We start from the raw sequence: 18803 nt of genomic DNA on the forward strand, positions 1-18803 counted from the left end.
ATACACAGAAACCAAACACTAAAGGACACCTCTGCACCCATCACCCTTGACCCATAAAGAAGAGGACCAAAGGTGCACCTATGTCCCCAAGCACCCCACATTTGTAACCTACCTGTTGGTTGTCCTCGACTGGTCTCCTAGCCAGAGCCTGCAGTCTTTTTCCACAGAGACCGGTCTCCATTAAAATACATCGGGCACCCGAAGCTGTACTACACTTCTGCACCAGGCCGCTCCAGTGTCACCCAGAGTGACCTGTTGGTGTGGTCCTGACCCTTGCCCAATACCACATAAAAGGACAGTTTCCTACTGTATTGATGAAGGGTAGTCAAAATAAATAACTGATTGACTTGAAATGAAATATATAAAATGTTATGAAATTGCTTATTGATAATTTGCTCCATTTTATAATCACTCCCTCCTTTTTCTCTGATACATGATGAAACTAAATATGAAAAGACCTGAGGGACGTTAACAAAGGAAACAATGATAGTTAAAACACTGTGCTGACTAGAAATCATGCCTGACTTGTAAAACATCATGAATAAAGTAGAGGTTTATCAATGTTTCATGACTGAAAAACAGAGAGAAATCATTAATATTGCTGTAAATGAAATATATGAGCAATGAAATATATATATTGAAGAATTTTCATTGAAATATACGTTATGCAGTCGAGAGAAATTTGAAATAAAATTTGCAAATTGAAATGTAATAAATAGAAGTCTTTGTGGCATAATTTGTAATGTTTCTGATATTTGTGAATCAAGAGAATGATGGCTGATGTTGGTATTTAAATATAGAATCCTGTCCCCAAACTCCAGTAATTTTTTTTCAGGGACACCTTCCATTATCAACTAACAGAGAGCCAGAGGCGTATGCCTAGAAATACAGCTCGTGTTAAAGTTAACTCACTGGGATGGCAAAAAAGCGATGGACTACATGATTGAAATAATCTAAGCCTGTGGTTCCAACCTGTGGTCTGGGGACCTCTAAGGGTCCGCAAAGTCGCCTCAGTGGGTCCACAACTGCTTATTTATGTGTTTGATAAATGCTTGTTTCTGTATTTTTTGTGTATTGTTTTGCATTTCAAATAATCAACATTGTTTACGCCGGGGTCCCCGGCTTTAGCAATGACCCAGAGGGGGGGGGGGGTGGTCCCTGGGTTCCAATAATGATTCAGTAGGCTTCCCCGTGTTCCACTAATGATAAAGTGAGGATCCACAGAAGTCAAAATGTTGGGAACCACTGATCTAAGCCACTGTTAATCACTCTGAGATGCAATTCAGTGCATCATTTTTAGCTTGTCTGAGCCATAAGAGGTGGGGACTATCCTTATACAAATGAATCTGGTTCGGGAAATCAAGCAACCCTTGACTGGTTTCGACCTTGTGGGCCTCATTAGTGAGGATCCAGTTAAATACTGTGGGACCAAGAGCAGGGGACTCAACTCAGGGCTCACCTGTCACATTAAGCGAAAATCACTTGCCACATAAAGTGATGGATGACATGCTTGAATTAATCTCAGCCGCTGGTAATCTCTCTGTGTTGATTGCTAATTAACCACTTAATCATTTATGTACAGCAATAAATTCTGGACTCTGGAGAGGCTGGTTTCAATTGGCCCAGCCATTACAGCCATGCTTCAAAGAGATACAGGAAGCAGTTATGTATTGGCACTACTTTTAGTATGTTTTGATATAATCAACCATACAGCTCCTGAAAAGGAACATCGAATATGGAACTCTACATTAGTATATGAAGAGGTTGCAATGTTTTAAAGTGAATTACACAGGTTGTTGTTCTACCTTTTTTTCAGTCTCAATAACAGAGGATGACTTGTGAGTTCCTTGGAATCCATTCTGTCTGCTACCCTTTTTAATATTTATGTTTTTGCTACCCTTTTTAACATCTATATGGATCCTTTCATTAGACTCTCGCACTTCTTATTTACATTCTTTCCAGTTTTCCAGGAAAGCAAGACACAGATCGAATTGTATCTTCTAACAACTGATGTGGGTTGGGGAAAAATGTTTATACAATTCACCCTTAGGGAAATAGAAATTGTAATGGTTGGAGGTCCTGTCGTTTCTAGGGCATTGGAACACTGGTCCAACAACGAGGTTTCTAAATAAAAGTGAAAAAAATATCAATCATAGTATGAAAAAGCAGAAGGTGAAAAACTCAGTAGTCATGATGCATTATGAGTATATGATGGTGGTGCTGGCAGAGCAGAACGTTTTCATTTACTTACCAACATTTTTATATCTGAGCTTCCTGCATCGATTGCTGTCCATCAGAACACTATAGTGTGACTGGTATTGAATTATGCCAGTAGCCCCCTATTCGAGAATAACATAATATCAAATGCACAACTGCAGCCACATAAGTCCTTCTGGACTTGAAATGGCGGGAATCATGTGCCCCTTACCAAAAGCATGGAATTCAAATGCCTATCTACTGTATGCCAGGTGATCACTAATAAGACCCTTCATTTTCTGTCTCCATAATTCTCACTCTGCAACCCGCTGCTGCTCTTCACTCCGCTAATTCATGCATTGCTATGTCCAAGGTCTGAAAAAGCAGAAGTGGGGGGCATGCTTTCTCAGTAAGGATGGCCTAAATTTGGAACAAATCACCTCTTTATATTAAGCACATTCACAATCATTTGAGTTTTAGTGACTGGCTCAAAACATATTTCTTACCATCAGAAATCTGAAGAGATAATAGGCTGTGGATATATGTTTGGGCTTCTGTCTCACTGCACCAAGAAGCCATTTGTGGAATAAGTTGTGTTTAGAAATCTCCTGAATGTAGCAACGTAACAGTGGTTAGCTGTGTCACTCATTGATGCCCTCCTTTCTGTTGGGAGCTAAAAGAAAGTCTGCGATAGGTCTAGCAAGGCAGAGGCATGAAACTATTTTTGAGACAGGCACACCTAAGACATACCATTGTTCCCCGGGTTAAAAGGGCAGTAAAACCTTGCACATAGGAATAATACGTTTGGATGCTTGTAGAAACAACATGGGTTGTAGAAACATGGAGACAGCTACTGCCTTCATCCAGCTCCAATGAAGTGATAGTGAACAGGTTCCATCTAAACCTTCTAGGATGTTTGCCAGTGAAAGAAAGAGGACATTCGTTTTATTTAGCGTTTGACTGACAAGATACACCTTCAAAATGGACCGGATACCCATTCACCATATTTAAAGTGCCACTGACTAATGCCCTGTAATATTGCAGAAGGTACATCTGCCTTATTCCTGATTGAGTGCCGTGTCTGCCAACATCTAAATAAGGGACTAAAGGTTAACATAGAATTTTATACGAAACCCTCCCAACTTTCGGAAAAGGGATCACCTTTCCAGGCTATGGAGTTGGTCCTAGCTGTGTCTCACCTTGATGACGCTGTCCTTGCAGTCCACCACCCTCTCAAAAGTCTGACTCAGGATTTCAATATCCTTGCGCAACTCTTTGGCTTTGGCCTCCCGTAAAACATTCCTCCACTGCACGTTCAATTTGTTCAGATTGATAGCAGTGTTCTTCTCCTCCTTGCCCAGCTTGTCCTAGAGGGGGAGAAGATGATGATATAGCCATTGCAATTACACAGCAGTGCAGGACTGATCTATGAAGCACTGAAATGCCAATTAAGAAGCTGACATATGCACATTTTTTAGCAGATGATGAAATTAAATCCAAATTATTCACCACATTTTGTGGAATTGATATCCAGCTACTGTGGCATTTTAAGCCGCATTAATACAAAATGAAACCAAAGCTGCAGGAAAAAACTGTGTTTCAGACATTCGTCAGTCCCTATTCAAACTCATACTCACCAACAATTTGGGATTTTGTCTTGAACATTGAAAAAAGCTGCAGACAGAGGGCCTTATTTACAGTTTGGATGATGGGATACTCTGTCACAAATGCGGTAGTTTTCCCTTCCACTATATTATAAGTGCATTATAGTCTATGGCACCTGCAATATGGCAGACAGGATATTCGCTACATTTGGGATGGAGTATTTGTTAATACCTCAAATTGTGGAATATGTTTCAAGTGAGGCACGTCTATTACCGTGTTCAAACACAGCTCCTAGGGGCGTGGCCAAGGTGTCGCCCGTATCGGAGTGTATTTGAGGATCTTCTCTGCCCGACAACCTCATCTGTGGCCCCGGCCAGCCTGCAACAACCTGAGCCCTGACAGTCTGCGGGGGAAGCCATCCAGAGTAGTTAAGAGTCGGCATGCGCTGTTCAGGGCATTTAGCATAGCCAGGAGCGACTGTGCGAGCCAGTGGCATGAAGAGCAGATCTGCGTGGGCGCCCACCTCGAGAAAAGAACAACAGCTGGGCCCAACCAGACACAGCACCCTTGCACAGGCTGCGTTGTGACGCTCCACAGAGCTGGACCCATGACAGGCTGGGCATCCCACCATCAGGGGGCAACAGAGACACAAACTTCATGGTCTGAGGAAGATGAAGAACCTCACAGAAATTTGCCGTAGCCAGGGTACACACCAGGGATGCCCCCTCTCCCCACTCCTATTCGCCCTCTATATGGAACCACTAGTGGAAAGAATAGGAGCATTATGCACAGGTCACAGGCCTAAATATAGGCCGCCAGGAATATAAAATAGCTCTCTGCGTGGGTGACATAATGGTTGTGATCATGCAGCCCTTCACCTCTCTGCCAGCTCTGCTTCACGCCTTAGAGGAGTTCAGTAGCATCTCTGGCTTTAAAGTCAACATCCAACAATCGCAAGCCTAAACCTCACAGTTTCACAGCACAGTTGGCTCCTACTGGAGTGAGTTTCGCTTTCTGTGATTAAGCCACATGGTGCCATACCTGAGACGTAACGTCTCCCCCACCCCAGAGAAGACAGCAGCTTGTAACTACACAGACCTTTTCAACACAGCCCACTCATACCTACAGATCTGGAAGGGAGGTGGACTCTCCTGGGTGCGTAGAATAGCTGCAGTGATTAATGTCTCTTTTCCCCACGACACTCTTTGTCATGCACACCCTTCCACAGCAGCTGCCTCCACACCTCACTGGTAATCTTCACCATTTGAGAGAGAGCTATGTTTGAGGGGCAAGAAGCCCCACATGGCTAGGACGAGTACTTACCTACCCTTGAGGGAGGGGGGTCCTAGGCATTCCACACCTCACCCACTATTACATGGCAGTTCAACTTCGGAATAGGTCACTCACAGGAAAATAATGATGCTTCATAGACAACGGCATTACTGGGATTCATATCTGGAAGATCTCATGGCTACTCATAAAACACCGTCTCCCCAGGATCTACATCTCTCTTATTACAGGGGCTACAATGGATGCATGGGACAGGGTCATGCTCTCGAAGGGTCTATCAACCCACATTTCCCTCTCACCTCAATCACTGATAATCCAGCATTCCCTATCGCCATGACAGATAAAGAGTCCCACATATAGCAAGAAGCTAACTGTAAAAGGATTGGTGACCTCTTTGGCCACACGGGCCTTACGACTTTTTCCTAAATATAGGAAAATTATGGCATCCCAAGCTGGGCACTCTGCCATTAAACACTGGGTCACCCAATCCTCGATCTGCTCCTCCAGTAACAGACCACTTACAAAATTCAAAAAAAGGCTGTTCACTAGAAGTAGCAATTAGGGCCTTTCCAACATTCCTAAATAGAGCTCCGGAAACCAGTAAATCTCCAGCCCAGTGGATATGGACTGAGGAGTTGGATCGTTCCTTTTCCTCTAAAGAATTGACAGACGCCCTTCATAGAGAGATGATATCCTCATTCAGTGCAGCAGGGAAAGAAGTAATACTTAAAGTAACACATTATTGGTACTAAAAACCTGTCTGGGTGGCGAAATAGAAAGCAGGAAGTTCCGACCTCTGCTGATGCAACTGCTGTCAGATGGTCACTAATCCACTACCAAAGGTGCTGCCCAAAACTTAAAAGATATCGGGAAGCAGTGATAAGGGATGTCAATGGGATCTTCACTTCAACACAGATATTCCCAAGCTACAACCTTATAGGGTTACTAAATGCATTAACATACCCACTGCACTCCCATAAAGAGAAAGCAATTGCGACAGCACTGCGCAGACAAACAAGTTATTACATCCAGATGGGACACCAACTGCATTCCAGACCATCCTGACTGGATACACGAATGATGGGACATTGTAGAAATGGAGAAACTCCCATTACAAAATGTGAGATTCTTGCATCCGTTTCCTGGCACGCGATTTCTGTGAGCTTTCTTGCCTGAAATATTTCCATATCCTTAGACTCTTACAAGATGAGAACAGAAACAACCACCACAATAAGGGACGGTAGACTTGAACCTGGTGCCCAGTGCAATCTACATCCACAGCTCGACAATTGAGAGGAAAAAGACACTGTTGAGGTGGAGCTCACATCCTCCCCTTGGTTTGACTACTACACATTTATCTACCCCTTTGTACCCCAAAAGACCTTTCTTTTCACCGCCCCTTCCCTCCACTATCCCCATTTGCCCCCTTCCCAACTGTACCTCAACGGCCGTTGGTTGTCAGTGAGTGGATGTGTTATTGGTTAAATGAATAAAACAGATTTGAACCATAAACTACAGGTGCTGCACAATTGTTGAAGCCCTAGCTATACCATGCTTGCTATATTGCATCCCATTTACCTTGAGGAACTGCATGAGCATGTCCTCCTTCTTCTTGCTCTGTTCCTCGTCAGCCAGCAGCTTCTGCTGCATATAGAGTAGCCGCTCCTCCTCGCTCATCTGCCCCATCTTCCCCGACTTCTTTCGCGCCTTCTTAGGCATGGCTGTATCTGCAAGTGTGAAGGGGAGAACATCATATAATTGTTATAGAATGATCTACACTTCTACTATGATCATTGTCCCCAAAGTCCAACCCGTTGCACAGCCAACCAAGTGTCTCTCGTTGTAGTCTGTTTCCCAGCCTTAAGCTTTGCCATTTCAAGGGCCCCCTGATCCAGTGAGCTGACGAGCTCTGGTTGCAGCACCTGTGTGCCAGTGAGGGGTACTGAGAGGACTTTTGGCTGCATTTTCAGCATCCCCAGAGATAAACCTGCTGCTGTCTGCGGATGAAAGGCTAAACCCAGAAACACATGTCCAGCGATATACAGCACCACCTGTACCTACAAAGGCGAAAAACTATAGACTACTTAATGAAGTAAGAACAAATTTGTACTACATTTACCATAATGTAGTGGGGCTGACTGCATGCTGGAGAGTGAGGCAGCGTGCCCCCAACTGTTTCCTCTGCCATTTCAAGAACTGATCTCTCAGAGCTTTGCTTCTCAAGTCCAAACCCCGAGGTTTGTCAGTCAATGGCACAGCACTGAAATTCATTCTCAAAGGACTCAGCCTTGTCCTCTCCCACTGAACCCTCAGTCGTGATACTTTCTTTTAAGGCAGCTCCTATCCGAGATCTGCCATCCAATGCCAGCATTTAATTCTGACACCCACGGTTCAGCACTGATATCTCACACACACACACACACCCCTAAGGATCCAGTTCTGAGTCCTCAAAAAAATGAGACCAAACAATGTTTAGATCCTTGCAATTGTTAAATCAACCTTTCATTCTACTTAAGATAACAAAATGGATCTCTCTGGAGTAAAATTACTTGACACCGTTAAACATAAAAAACAATTCTATTTCGTTGGTCAATAGCAGTGAAAATTCACAAGTAAACATCGCCCTGCCCAAGACCCCTACCATTCAAGTGTTAAGCTATTAGCAGTGCCGTCCAACTATAAGCACAGTCTCTAGCACGGCTAACCCAATTTAGCACGCAGTGGCCCAGGACAGAAATTACCTTCTCCCACGCAAACAACCAGCCTTCGGTGTTCAGTCACATTTAGCAGCCCAATTCTTTGATTTGACAATGCAAGCAAAGTCCTAACTTCTGCCACCCACTGGCTCTAAGATTTGGCACGAGAGAGTCCAGGCCTTAAATATGAAATCCAATGGCACACCCGGGGTTTTTTCTATTAGCATCCAGTCCGAAGTTGTCCTACTGAACCCCCAACACTGACTTATGCCATTCACTATCAGAATCTGGGCTCTTTCATAACGAACATGAGCCTTCTGGAGTACTCATTCTTTAGCAATGCTGTTCAAAGTCCAGCCCTGACATCAGAGACTTAGGCCCATATTTATAATTTTTTTGCGCCGCAAAAGAGGCGCAAACTTACAAAATACAATTATATTTGGTAAGTTTGCACCGCTTTTGCGTAAAAAAATTACGCAACTGCAGCGCAAAAAAATTATAAATATGGGCCTTAATATGTATACTTAAACTCCACCATCCATTCTGAGTTCTGTCACTCAAAAGTGCAACTTTGACCTCTGCCCCTCAACAACCAGATCTGAATTCTACCATCAAATCTCCAAACCTTAGCTCAGAACCCCAACACACAAGCAGGTCTGAGCTCTGCCCTTGAGTGCTGCTGAACAGTTCAACACTGAGCTTTTATAATAAGCAGTCCAGCCCTCCGCCCTGTCATGAAGCAGCCCAGACCTTAGCTCTGCCTCCGAAAGACTTTGTCATCAACTGTGTCAACCAATGGTCAACCCTGAGCACTAACACTCAAGAATCAGCCCTGAGGTCTGCCACTCCACTGTCAGACCTGTGCTATTCCACTTAATGGTCCTACTTTGAGATATGCCACTCAGATCCCTGCCCTGAAATCGGAAGTCTGCCATTTTATGCCGGGCACCAAGGTCTGCCATACAAAGTCTAGTATGTTCCCTGACACTCAACATCAGGTCATTAAATCTGCCATTCAAAACACTGCATTGTGTTCTGCCACCCAAATTATCAGCCGTGACATTTGTCATTCAAGAGCTAGCCTGAGGTCTGTTATTAAATACACAGCCCTGAGGTATGTCATTAATCGTCCAGCTTGATGTCTGCCATTTATTGTGCAGCCTAATGTCTGCAATTCAACCGCCAATCTGAGATGTATCTGCATTGAATTCCCGGCTTAAGGCTTGGCATTCAACATGGAGCCTGAGGTCGGTCATTTGATGCACAGGCCCGAGGCCTGCAATTTTAATGCCTACTGTGAGGTGTACCATTCAATGGCCAGTCTAAGGTCTACCTTCAGTGCCCAGCGTTAGGTCTGCCATTGAGTGCCCAGTTGGAGGTTAGCCATTCAATGTCCGTCAATTAATGCCCTGCCCTGAAGTCTGCTTTTTAGTGCCCATCCTGAGGTCCAAAGCCATGAGGTATATTTTTCAACGCCTTTCCTCTAGTCTACCATTTAATTTTCATCCCTGAGGTCTGCAATTCATTACCCACCCTGACATCTGCTTTTCAACACCAGGCTCCGAGGTCTGCCATTCAACCCCTAGCTCAATGTCTGCCTTCGGCAACCAGTCGTTCAGCAACCAGCTTATAGTCTGCCATTGAATGTCCATTTCTTTGCAATTCAACGTCCAGTCTGACGGATGCCAGTCAACTCTTATCCTGAGGTCTGCAAGACAACGACCATTGTGAGGTTTGCCATTCCACATCTAGTATGAGGTATGCACTTCAAAGCCCAGCCGGATACCTGCCACTCAATATCGTTTCTTAACGTCTAGGCCTCAAATGGACAGTCTTGAACTCTGTCTCAATGCCAAGCCTGAGCTCTGACACCCATAAGATACAACTCTGATCTCTGCCACTCATTTCAGAAGACCAGTAGGATTATTAAGAGGGTTGTATGCTTTCGTACTTAGAAGACGACTGATAAGCCAGGAGTAAGGAAGCAGGCAAACACTGAAGGTACAAAAGAGTGCATAACTTTATTGGTACAACTGTACAAAGGATAGCTGTACAGTAGACAGAAAAAAGACCACAAAACGTTTAGCCACCTCGTGAATGGCTCTTAACGAGTGAGCATGCTTGAATGTATGTAAGAAATGTTCGTGGCTTCTCGCATAGAGACCTGTTTTTTAACTAGAGCTTACTAGTGCATTTTCAACTTAATTTTTAGCAAATATAGCCACGAAGTTATGCGTTTTCCAGGCATTTCCTGGGGGGCACTCAGAAAATAATTTAAAAAAAGGCAGGGTCTACTTACAGCTGCTCACCTTCCCTGGGGGGCTTGAAGGTGTTTACCTAAGAAAAAAATGAGACCAAACAATGTTTAGATCCTTGCCGTTGTTAAATCAATCTTTCATTCTACTTAAGATAACAAAATGGATGCACACCCGTGGTGACAAACCAAGATAAATGTACATTAGAACTTATGTCATGGAATGTTGCCGGCCTGGCAAAGAAACTAGATGATGGTGAATGGGCCTCTTTTATTAAAAAAACAGACATATGTTTGTTTCAGGAAACTTGGGCGGAGGATGCCACCAATATAGATGGATTTCTCTCATTTAGTGCACCTGCTATACCTCCAGAGAAGGGGAGGGGCCGGGCAAAAGGTGGGCTCTTATTACTTGTTAACAAGAATTTGCAGTGTGACTACAAGCTTTTGGGAATTGATTCTGTAGATCTAAAAGCCATGTGTATTACGTTTAACAGAAGATTATCAATTGTTATTGTTAATGCTTATATACGATCGGTCCCAAATGGCTCCGAGTCCCATACCCTGGCTATTCTGTCTGAATTTGTAGGCAGCCTCCACCCCTCAACTATTCTAATCATAGCTGGAGATTTTAACTGTACCTTCGAGCCTTCTATTCTCACAAGTGGTTTAACTGATGAAGAAGATGAGCAGTGGGGGATCCCACAACTATCTATTACCCAGCCTTGCAAAAAATCTCGGGTGGCCATGCAATTAGCCACATTATGTTTAAATCATGGCCTTAGGGCCTGTAACGGTAGAACTCCATCTGATATGAACAGCGCACCTACTTTTAAAAGGGGCATGTCGACAAGCACTATTGATTACTTCTTGGTAGATGTTAGGTTGTGGCCCCAATTGGTAGATATGAAAATAGAAGTAAGATGTGACAGTGACCATTTCCCCTTGCTCCTTACTCTTTCTGGAGAAACGTTCAGGAGAACACTTAATAACCATGTCACAATCATTCCGCCATCTTGTTGGAACAACAAATTCACCAAGATTACATGGCCAAAAGTGGTGTCCAACCCTCATCATATCAGAGCAATATATCAGATTTTTTTAAATAATTTGGCAGAGTATGAAGACCAGGCAGTGGGGAATATTCCGATTCTCAAAATACATGACAACATGTATACCCAACTACGGTCTTTTTTTTATAAAACAAGGCGGTCAAAGACACATGAAGGGAAAGGGGCAAGCAAGGGATGGTTTGATGAGAGGTGCTCAAAGGCTAAGTCTGGGTTAAGAGTTGCAGTAATGACTGGTTCCCAGGGGGAAATTAAACAAGCCAGGTCCCTATACAAAGCAACTTTGTCTAATGCTAAAAAGCAGTGGGAGGATTCCCTGTGGCAGGAATTATTAGATGCTTCCAGAGAGAAGAACAATAAGCGTTTCTGGGAGCTTCTGTCTAAAAGAGAAAATGGAGGTAGGAGTTGTCCCAGCAACCATATCCAACCAGAAAGCTGGGTAGAGCATTTTACTACTCTCTATGCCCTACCAGAGGGCCCAATGGACACCAATGTGGCCCACTCTCCAACAGAATTGTTGGAACCAAATTCCCGTATGGCCCCCCAAGTGGAGTCTCAGTGTGTCCCTGAGCGTTGCCTCATTTTTAAAATAGAAGAGACCCTTGAGGCTATAAATAGCCTAAAACCTGGCAAAGCACCTGGACCAGATAAGCTCCCTGGAGATCTTTATAGATCAGAACCACATATCTGGTCCTGGTATATAAATGCCATTTCAAATAGTATAGCGGCAGGGGGGCAAATTCCAGGTACATGGAAGGGGGCAGAGATCATACCCATTTATAAAAAAGGGAATGCTAATCTCCCAGCCAACTACAGGCCAATTAGCCTTATAGACAACCTACAAAAGATCTTTGCAAAACAAATTTTACAGAGGTTAATCAATTGGGTTGAGGAGTACCAAATCCTTTCCCATCTACAGGCAGGGTTTCGTGCAAAAACAAGCACGATAGACCAGGTTTTTCGATTGGCCATATTGCATTGGAAATATGTACTTGTGGCCAAACAATGCCTGTATGTGGTACTTATAGACCTGCGATCGGCTTTTGATTTGGTCCCAAGAGCCAAACTGTGGGAAGTGCTGGATAGATTGGGAATCCCAGAGGATCTATTACTCCTGTTAAAACGACTGCATGAGAACACTTATGCCCAAGTGAGGTGGGGTGAACAAGGCGAACTGACAGAACGGATTCCAATCAGAAGAGGAGTTCGCCAAGGCTGCGTGTTAGCCCCCCTACTGTTTACTATATTTATCAACGAAGTAGTAAAGGCTGTGTCCACAGGCCAGAATGATGCCCCTTCCCTGAATACACAAAAAATCCCTATCTTGCTCTTTGCCGATGATTCACTCCTCATTTCTAAGACACCAATGGGGTTGCAGACCCTTGTTGACCGGTTTAACCAATACTGTAGCGATTATGGGCTGGAGGTTAACATTAACAAAACAAAATTGATGGTCTTATCCAAGGGACCTAGGAAAAGATGTTCCATCCACATTGAGGGAGTACCGCTGAAGGAAGTAAGCTCTATAGATTACTTGGGAGTTAGGTTAACCAGTAAACTACTATGGGAAGAGCAGATTACGAAAAGTGCAGGGCTCCTTCAACATAGAGCCTCATCCATATTGCGTTTTTATCAAAGCTCCTTTACAAAGGTTGTTTCCCCAGCAATAAAAATTTACACGGCTAAGGCTCAAAGTGCAGCCCTGTACGGAGCGGAGGTATGGGGTTATGCTAACTGCAATAAGATCAGTGTGGGGGAAAACAACTTTGCAAGGGCTTTAATTGCATGTCCACGCACTACACCCTTGCTTCCAATATTTCTAGATCTGGGGCTAAGCCGAGTAGCAGATCTAGCTACTCTAAGACCTCTCCTTTATTGGATTAGATTATGGACAACCCCCGAACTAGATATATATAAGACCGCATTACTCGATTTACTGAAATGCCAAAATGCTAATACTCTTCCCTGGATTCGCCATGTGGCCAATTGGCTTAGGCTTTTGGGCTTGGGCGACTATTGGGAAAATCCCCACAAATTAGAGAGACGGCACAAAAATGTTTTAAAGTTAACCTATTGGTCTTATGTTAAGGACAACTACATAATCCATAAATCCCATGGTCGCTTAACTAATTCCTTTACTGATATTAAATGGTCCCCAAAGTTTGAATCCTATTTGGATGTGATACCGGACTTGCAAGGCAAGAGCTTATACGCAAGGTTTCGTTTTGGCTCACTGCCCCTGATGTCATTGATTCATAGGTGGGGGTTGATTAATCTTCCCGATACATGCCCTGCCTGTGGCAGTATTTTTGAAACCATTGAGCATTTTATGTTCTTCTGCCCAGCCTATGCGATTCCGCGAACAAAATGGATCCGCAAGATTTGCAGGGACATGGGATTCAAGAATTGCTCCTTGGCTCTACGGGTTCTAAAAAGCCATAATTCAGCTGACGTAATTCTTTCAGTAAGTAAGTATTTAGCAACAGCTTGGCGCATACGTTGCCATCTTCAAAAAGTTATTTAAGGTCTTATCTCTATATAGGTAAGATTTAGAGCCATATGTGCAAATCAAGTTATTTTTTTAATATTTTACACCTATTTACAGACATGTATTTATTTATTTACTTAAGAATTATTATATTCTGTTTTATGTGCTTTTATGGTCATTGATGAACTAAGTTGATGATGAAGATGATCTGGATGAAGTGGGTTGGATAGGGCTCGGAATAGATTTTTCAGACATTATGTAGGTAATCATTATGTGTTTCTGCCATTTTAACACTAGTTTTAGCCATAAAGAGCTATTTTTTATGCATCTGTCTGGCACTCGTGCCATTTTAACATGAATCCGATAACCATTTTAAGTTAATATATAAGCTTTTTATCACTGTGTCTTAACGACTTGACAGTGCTTAAATTTGCCAAATGATTGTGCCGGTAGTAGGCTCTCTTTGTTAAAGTATGCCATCTAAATTATTAAGGAATTATATTATTATGTAACATCAAATCAACACTTTAAATTTTTACATCTTGGGTCGGATAGTTTGTATTTATCTTGATGATGATACCATCTGGGAAATATGTATTTTGAAATCACCCCATATTGTTTTAAGAGTTTTAAATATTTGTACTATTTTAACGTTATGAAGTAATTGTCTCAGAAACCCTGGTATCCAAATGTATCGGGATCAATGGTGGATTATAGTAGGCCATTGCCTATAGAAGCTTTTCCTATTCTAAACCTTACTATTTTCAGCCAGTGTAAAAGTATAATGAAGAAAACGTACCTTTTTTGTACAATCTAATATGTAACTTTTATGACCTATGGTCGAATAAAGTATATGATGATAATAATGAAAAAATGGATCTCTCTGGAGTGTAAAATTACTTGACGCCGTTAAACATAAAAAACAATTCTATTTCGTTGGTCAATAGTAGTGAAAATTCACAAGTAAGCATATAAAAACAATACTGGAATATGTTTAATAAAAGTGACCAGCCAAGTATGCAATACTTATCAATACACACCTGTCAGAAAATGAGACATTTTCCTAGAGAAAAAAGTTGGGCAAACCAGGTGTGGATTAGTCACAACATTGTTATCAACCACTCCAAGAAACAATATGGTGTAAAAACGTGCAGCTGTGTTATCGATAGAATAACAATACATGTAAGGAGAGTGAAGCAATCGCTTTACATGTCATTTTCACTGGCGTTCCCTTAAATAGCTCAGGGTACTATTTCTGAAGAAGGCTTGGCCGATACCGGATTAGAGCAAATAAAATACACTAACAAATTATAGGATCAAAGAACAAGGCCTGAAGGTAGCTCTCGGGATATAGGTTGGCAGTGTAACGTTCATCTGGTTGCTGTTTGCTGCACAAATGTAAAAGTGCCTGCTCTGTATTTAATCTGAAGTGCAAAGACTAGAGAACGAAAAACATTAATTTGTGTGTAATTCATAGTTATGTGTGAAGGTACAGTCTTTCACAGCATTGTCAATTTAGTCATCTCTATAATGCATTTATGAATTGTATCTTCCTAATGTGTTTGCATAGACACAGAAAATCTCTGGCTGCCTCGTCAGTACTCTGCTGCTCAGTTGGGTAGTGGAGCTACTGAAGACCAGTGAGAGGGAGCCCTGCTGCACCCTCAGCGACTTTGTCAGCTCAGTCTGGCTTTGAAACGTGGCCAGGTTTCATGCACACCAGCTGCTCTCTTTTACAAGGTTAAAGACAACACATGTTGCTGCACTTCACTCTGCATAGCCCGCCCACATAAAGAGCTATGGGAAGGCCCTTAAAGGTTTGCAGTTCTATACAAAGAGGTAGCCAGTATGTGTCACAGGCTTGTGGACTTCAACTCCCATGAAGCTGCAGTCTTCCCACGATATACAATGTGCAAATGAGCTGATGCTGTCTGCAAAGACTTGGCAAGTGCCCCCTGGTTTGACTCTAGCAGCTATGGGCATCACCTCTGCATGGGTCCCAACAGCAGCCCCTCCCCCCTCCAGCTGATGGAGCAGAGGGTTCACTAATTCTTGGTCACTTCTACATGCTATCTTAAAAATGCCTGTTACCACTATAGTCCTAAAACCCTGCATGAAAAACTGACCTTGTCTTTAAACTGTTAATTGTTTCATTTACTTTCTTTCAGATGATGCTCTGCCTACTTGCCATCCTCCGCATGCATCCTCTCTCTCTGGGCATAGCCTACTCTAATTTGCATCACAAACTGCCTTATTCTCTTTTATTGTACTTGTACAATTAATCCACACCTCCTTTCATACATCAATACTGCTCCTTCTTTGAAACCATATTCCTGCAACCTAACAATACTTGACCTCTTCTATCTTGTCTATTCATCCCACCAAACATTTGCATGGGCTTATATAGCCTACACTAACGATCACACCTAACTCCTATTCATTTAGTCTACCACAAATAAACTCTAATACATGCTTAAATGGTTTCATTGAGAGCACAAGACTAATCCCAAAAATCAACCAGTGTTGTTGTGAACCACTCACTTTGGCAGCTTAATTGGGGGGTAGAGATCACACCCCATGGCCTGGTAATCTGCAAAATGATAACAGAAACTGGAAACGAAGAAGCGGAGAAGGAAGAAAGTTAAAGAAAGAAAAAGTGAAAGAAAGGACATGTAAGGGGAAACAGTGAAAAGCACAAAGGCAGCAAGGGTACATGAATGGATGGATGAAAAGGGTGGATCGATGGAAAGGCGAAAGGGTGGATGGATGGGAAGATAATGGATTGCTGAAATAATTAAAGGACAGGTGGAAAGGTTTTCTGTCTGTTTTCTATTTTCTTGTTTTTTCGCCCTTTCCCTCTCACCTCTCCCTCCACTTTATCTAACGATCCTGGCTCCCTTTTTCTTTCCTCCCCTCCCCCCAAGAGTTTGACTACAAGGGACACCACCCCCCCACCCCCCCCCCGGAATGACCCAGACCTGAGGCTAATCGCCCCTATTTCTAGGGTAAGTCACCACTGCATGTGTTTTTGAGTGTTTTGATCTTTAACCTTGTGTGTCACCACCGTGTGTGCTGTGTTGTGTGCTGTGGTGTGCCACTTTGTTTTATTTGATTATAATTATTAGTTTCCCAATCTTCCGTACAGACCTACCCAAATAATGAACCAACTGTTCAGGTAGGCCTTCATACCTCCTTGTTTTCACTTAGTGAGCACACCCATTAGCAGCTGTGCTTTAGGGATCCTAGACCCTGACGAATGCCCCTGACCTTCCAGCACATAGAGAGGGCAGAAACATGTTGGTCATGATTATTTTTTAGACTCTAAGAGACATAATACTCTATTGAGTCTCTCCCCCATTTTTATCTTTACCTGCATGCACCTTTATTAAATTTAATCGATTGAAATAGGTGACACGCATGGTAATTTTATTCTAACCCTATCTGGATCCCTGAGACTTATCCAGTAAGATTCATTTCAGCACTCCCTCTTGTTCTTTTAACAAAGAGGTTGAGGTAGTACCATCTTACCTGGGTGGGGCTAGGTGGTCAAATGATGAAGCATGACACTATTATGTGTGTGAGACCACCTAGTCCGTAAAAGGAACTCCCCTTGGCTGAATACAACCACCCTGATAGAGACACTCATCACACATTTCCAACAGCACGGACCCCCACCTAGCCGGTATCAACAACTGAGGGTCTACTGATCAAGTTCCACCCTCTACCTTTACCACCCCACACCTTCAGTGGTTGACGGAAAGGTGAAAGGACCAGTGGAAGGGTGGGAGAATGAATGATAGATGGATTTAAAGCTGAAGAGAAGCATTCTTGCTTGTTTACTTGCTTTGCTCACTTTCTGTCATTAGAGGTTTGGTTCAGCGTGGGGATATTTTAAGTTTCTGGCTACTCTTTTGTAACCAACTATAACCATTGGCTTAACTACTAGCCTTAGGATTCAGAGTAGCATTCTAGTCGTCGTTAATCACCTCAATGCTTCGTCAGAGGCAGAAAGCGCTATTAAAACGCAAGTAAGATACAACTGACAGCAAATTATAAAATGTAACTGCTGCAGACATTTCTGTATAATCTCTACGTCACATGCTTCAGTTTGAGGAAGACAACAGAATGGGTTATTCGTGTCCTCCACACATGGAGCGACATGTTAACACATAGTACGCTAACTCAGGGGTTTGAAGTGCCAGCAGCAGACATATCTATCTAACCCAGTGCTTTAAATGGAAATAAAGAAGTGGTTCTCACTCTTTGGAGTACATGTTTGCTCTTGAGAAGAGGCGGTATTCACCCATTAAATGTACTGCAAGAGTGCTGAGAAGTGCAGACAGTCTGCCTTTCAAATGAAAGAAGTGCAGGTACTAAGTACCGGACAGTACCTGCCCATTTAAAGCACAGCGCACTGATCTAACCTGGCTAGGTGTAACAGGTTTGGATTTGAATTTATCTAGAAGTTTTCGTGTAATTCTATAGAATATGCCCTCGCTGCTCACGCTATAAATTAAAAAAAGCGCCTCTTCGCTATATCTGAGGGCTGCTCAGAAATGCGCTAGTTTCCCAGAAAAAAAGATAAAGGACTCGGTCCTCCTGGGTACTCATTCTTCACTTTCGGAAAAGGCTCAGCTTGGCTGTCTCCAATACCCGTGACCCCTTCCAACTCCCCCTTCGAAAGTCATGCCTATAACCCCATCGGTGTCTTAAAGGTAAAAGCGCAGACCCCGCTTCCCTAAGAACCATGTCTCTCCACCCCTTTCTTCCTTACCTGTCTGCTTCCTTTGCTCTTCTGCGTTGTTTATCACTGTTTCCAAGCAACGTGACGACAGAGTGCAGTAGCTGGCAATCTCAGGATTTTGGCCCGCCTTTTCCGGTCAGACAACCGCACAGCAGGCGAAGCTTTTGATGTCAATCAACATGTAGCAGGCCGCCTTTCTGACGACGGAATAGCAGCAGCAGCAGCTTCTCCTTTTATATCAATCACCGGAAACAGCGGCGTGTTGGGTTTAGTGGCCCAGAGAACTGTTGGCACTGCTACTGTCTATTTGTAGGGTTCTAGCAGGCTTTTCCACTCAGGCTGCTGAGGAGGGTTACCGCCTTTCCCGAAATATAGCTCGTCACGTTTTAACATTCTGCAAAGGCGTGGGCATGATTTTTAAGTAGAACTTTATATCATATCGTCTGTATTCATTTTTTAA

General features: G+C 43.1%; 1 protein-coding gene across 2 annotated transcripts in view; it reads right to left on the minus strand.

Annotated features, from left to right (window-relative positions):
* The window catches only part of CCDC65 (coiled-coil domain containing 65), an 86013-nt gene extending 67587 nt beyond the window's left edge, over nt 1–18426 (minus strand). The window contains exons 1-4 of one of the 2 annotated variants that reach the window (XM_069230497.1): nt 18374–18426; nt 10087–10124; nt 6670–6818; nt 3396–3563 (exon numbers count right to left, since the gene is read on the minus strand). In XM_069230497.1, the coding sequence (XP_069086598.1) occupies nt 3396–3563; nt 6670–6810 (309 nt within the window). In that variant the 5' untranslated portion in view covers nt 6811–6818; nt 10087–10124; nt 18374–18426. Of the gene's footprint in view, nt 1–3395; nt 3564–6669; nt 6819–10086; nt 10125–18373 lie in introns of those variants that run through there. The other variant, XM_069230498.1, reaches the window with a different exon arrangement.
* Between the last annotated feature and the right edge of the window lie 377 nt (nt 18427–18803).

Source organism: Pleurodeles waltl, chromosome 4_2 (assembly GCF_031143425.1).
Source record: "Pleurodeles waltl isolate 20211129_DDA chromosome 4_2, aPleWal1.hap1.20221129, whole genome shotgun sequence".
NCBI lineage: Eukaryota > Metazoa > Chordata > Amphibia > Caudata > Salamandridae > Pleurodeles > Pleurodeles waltl.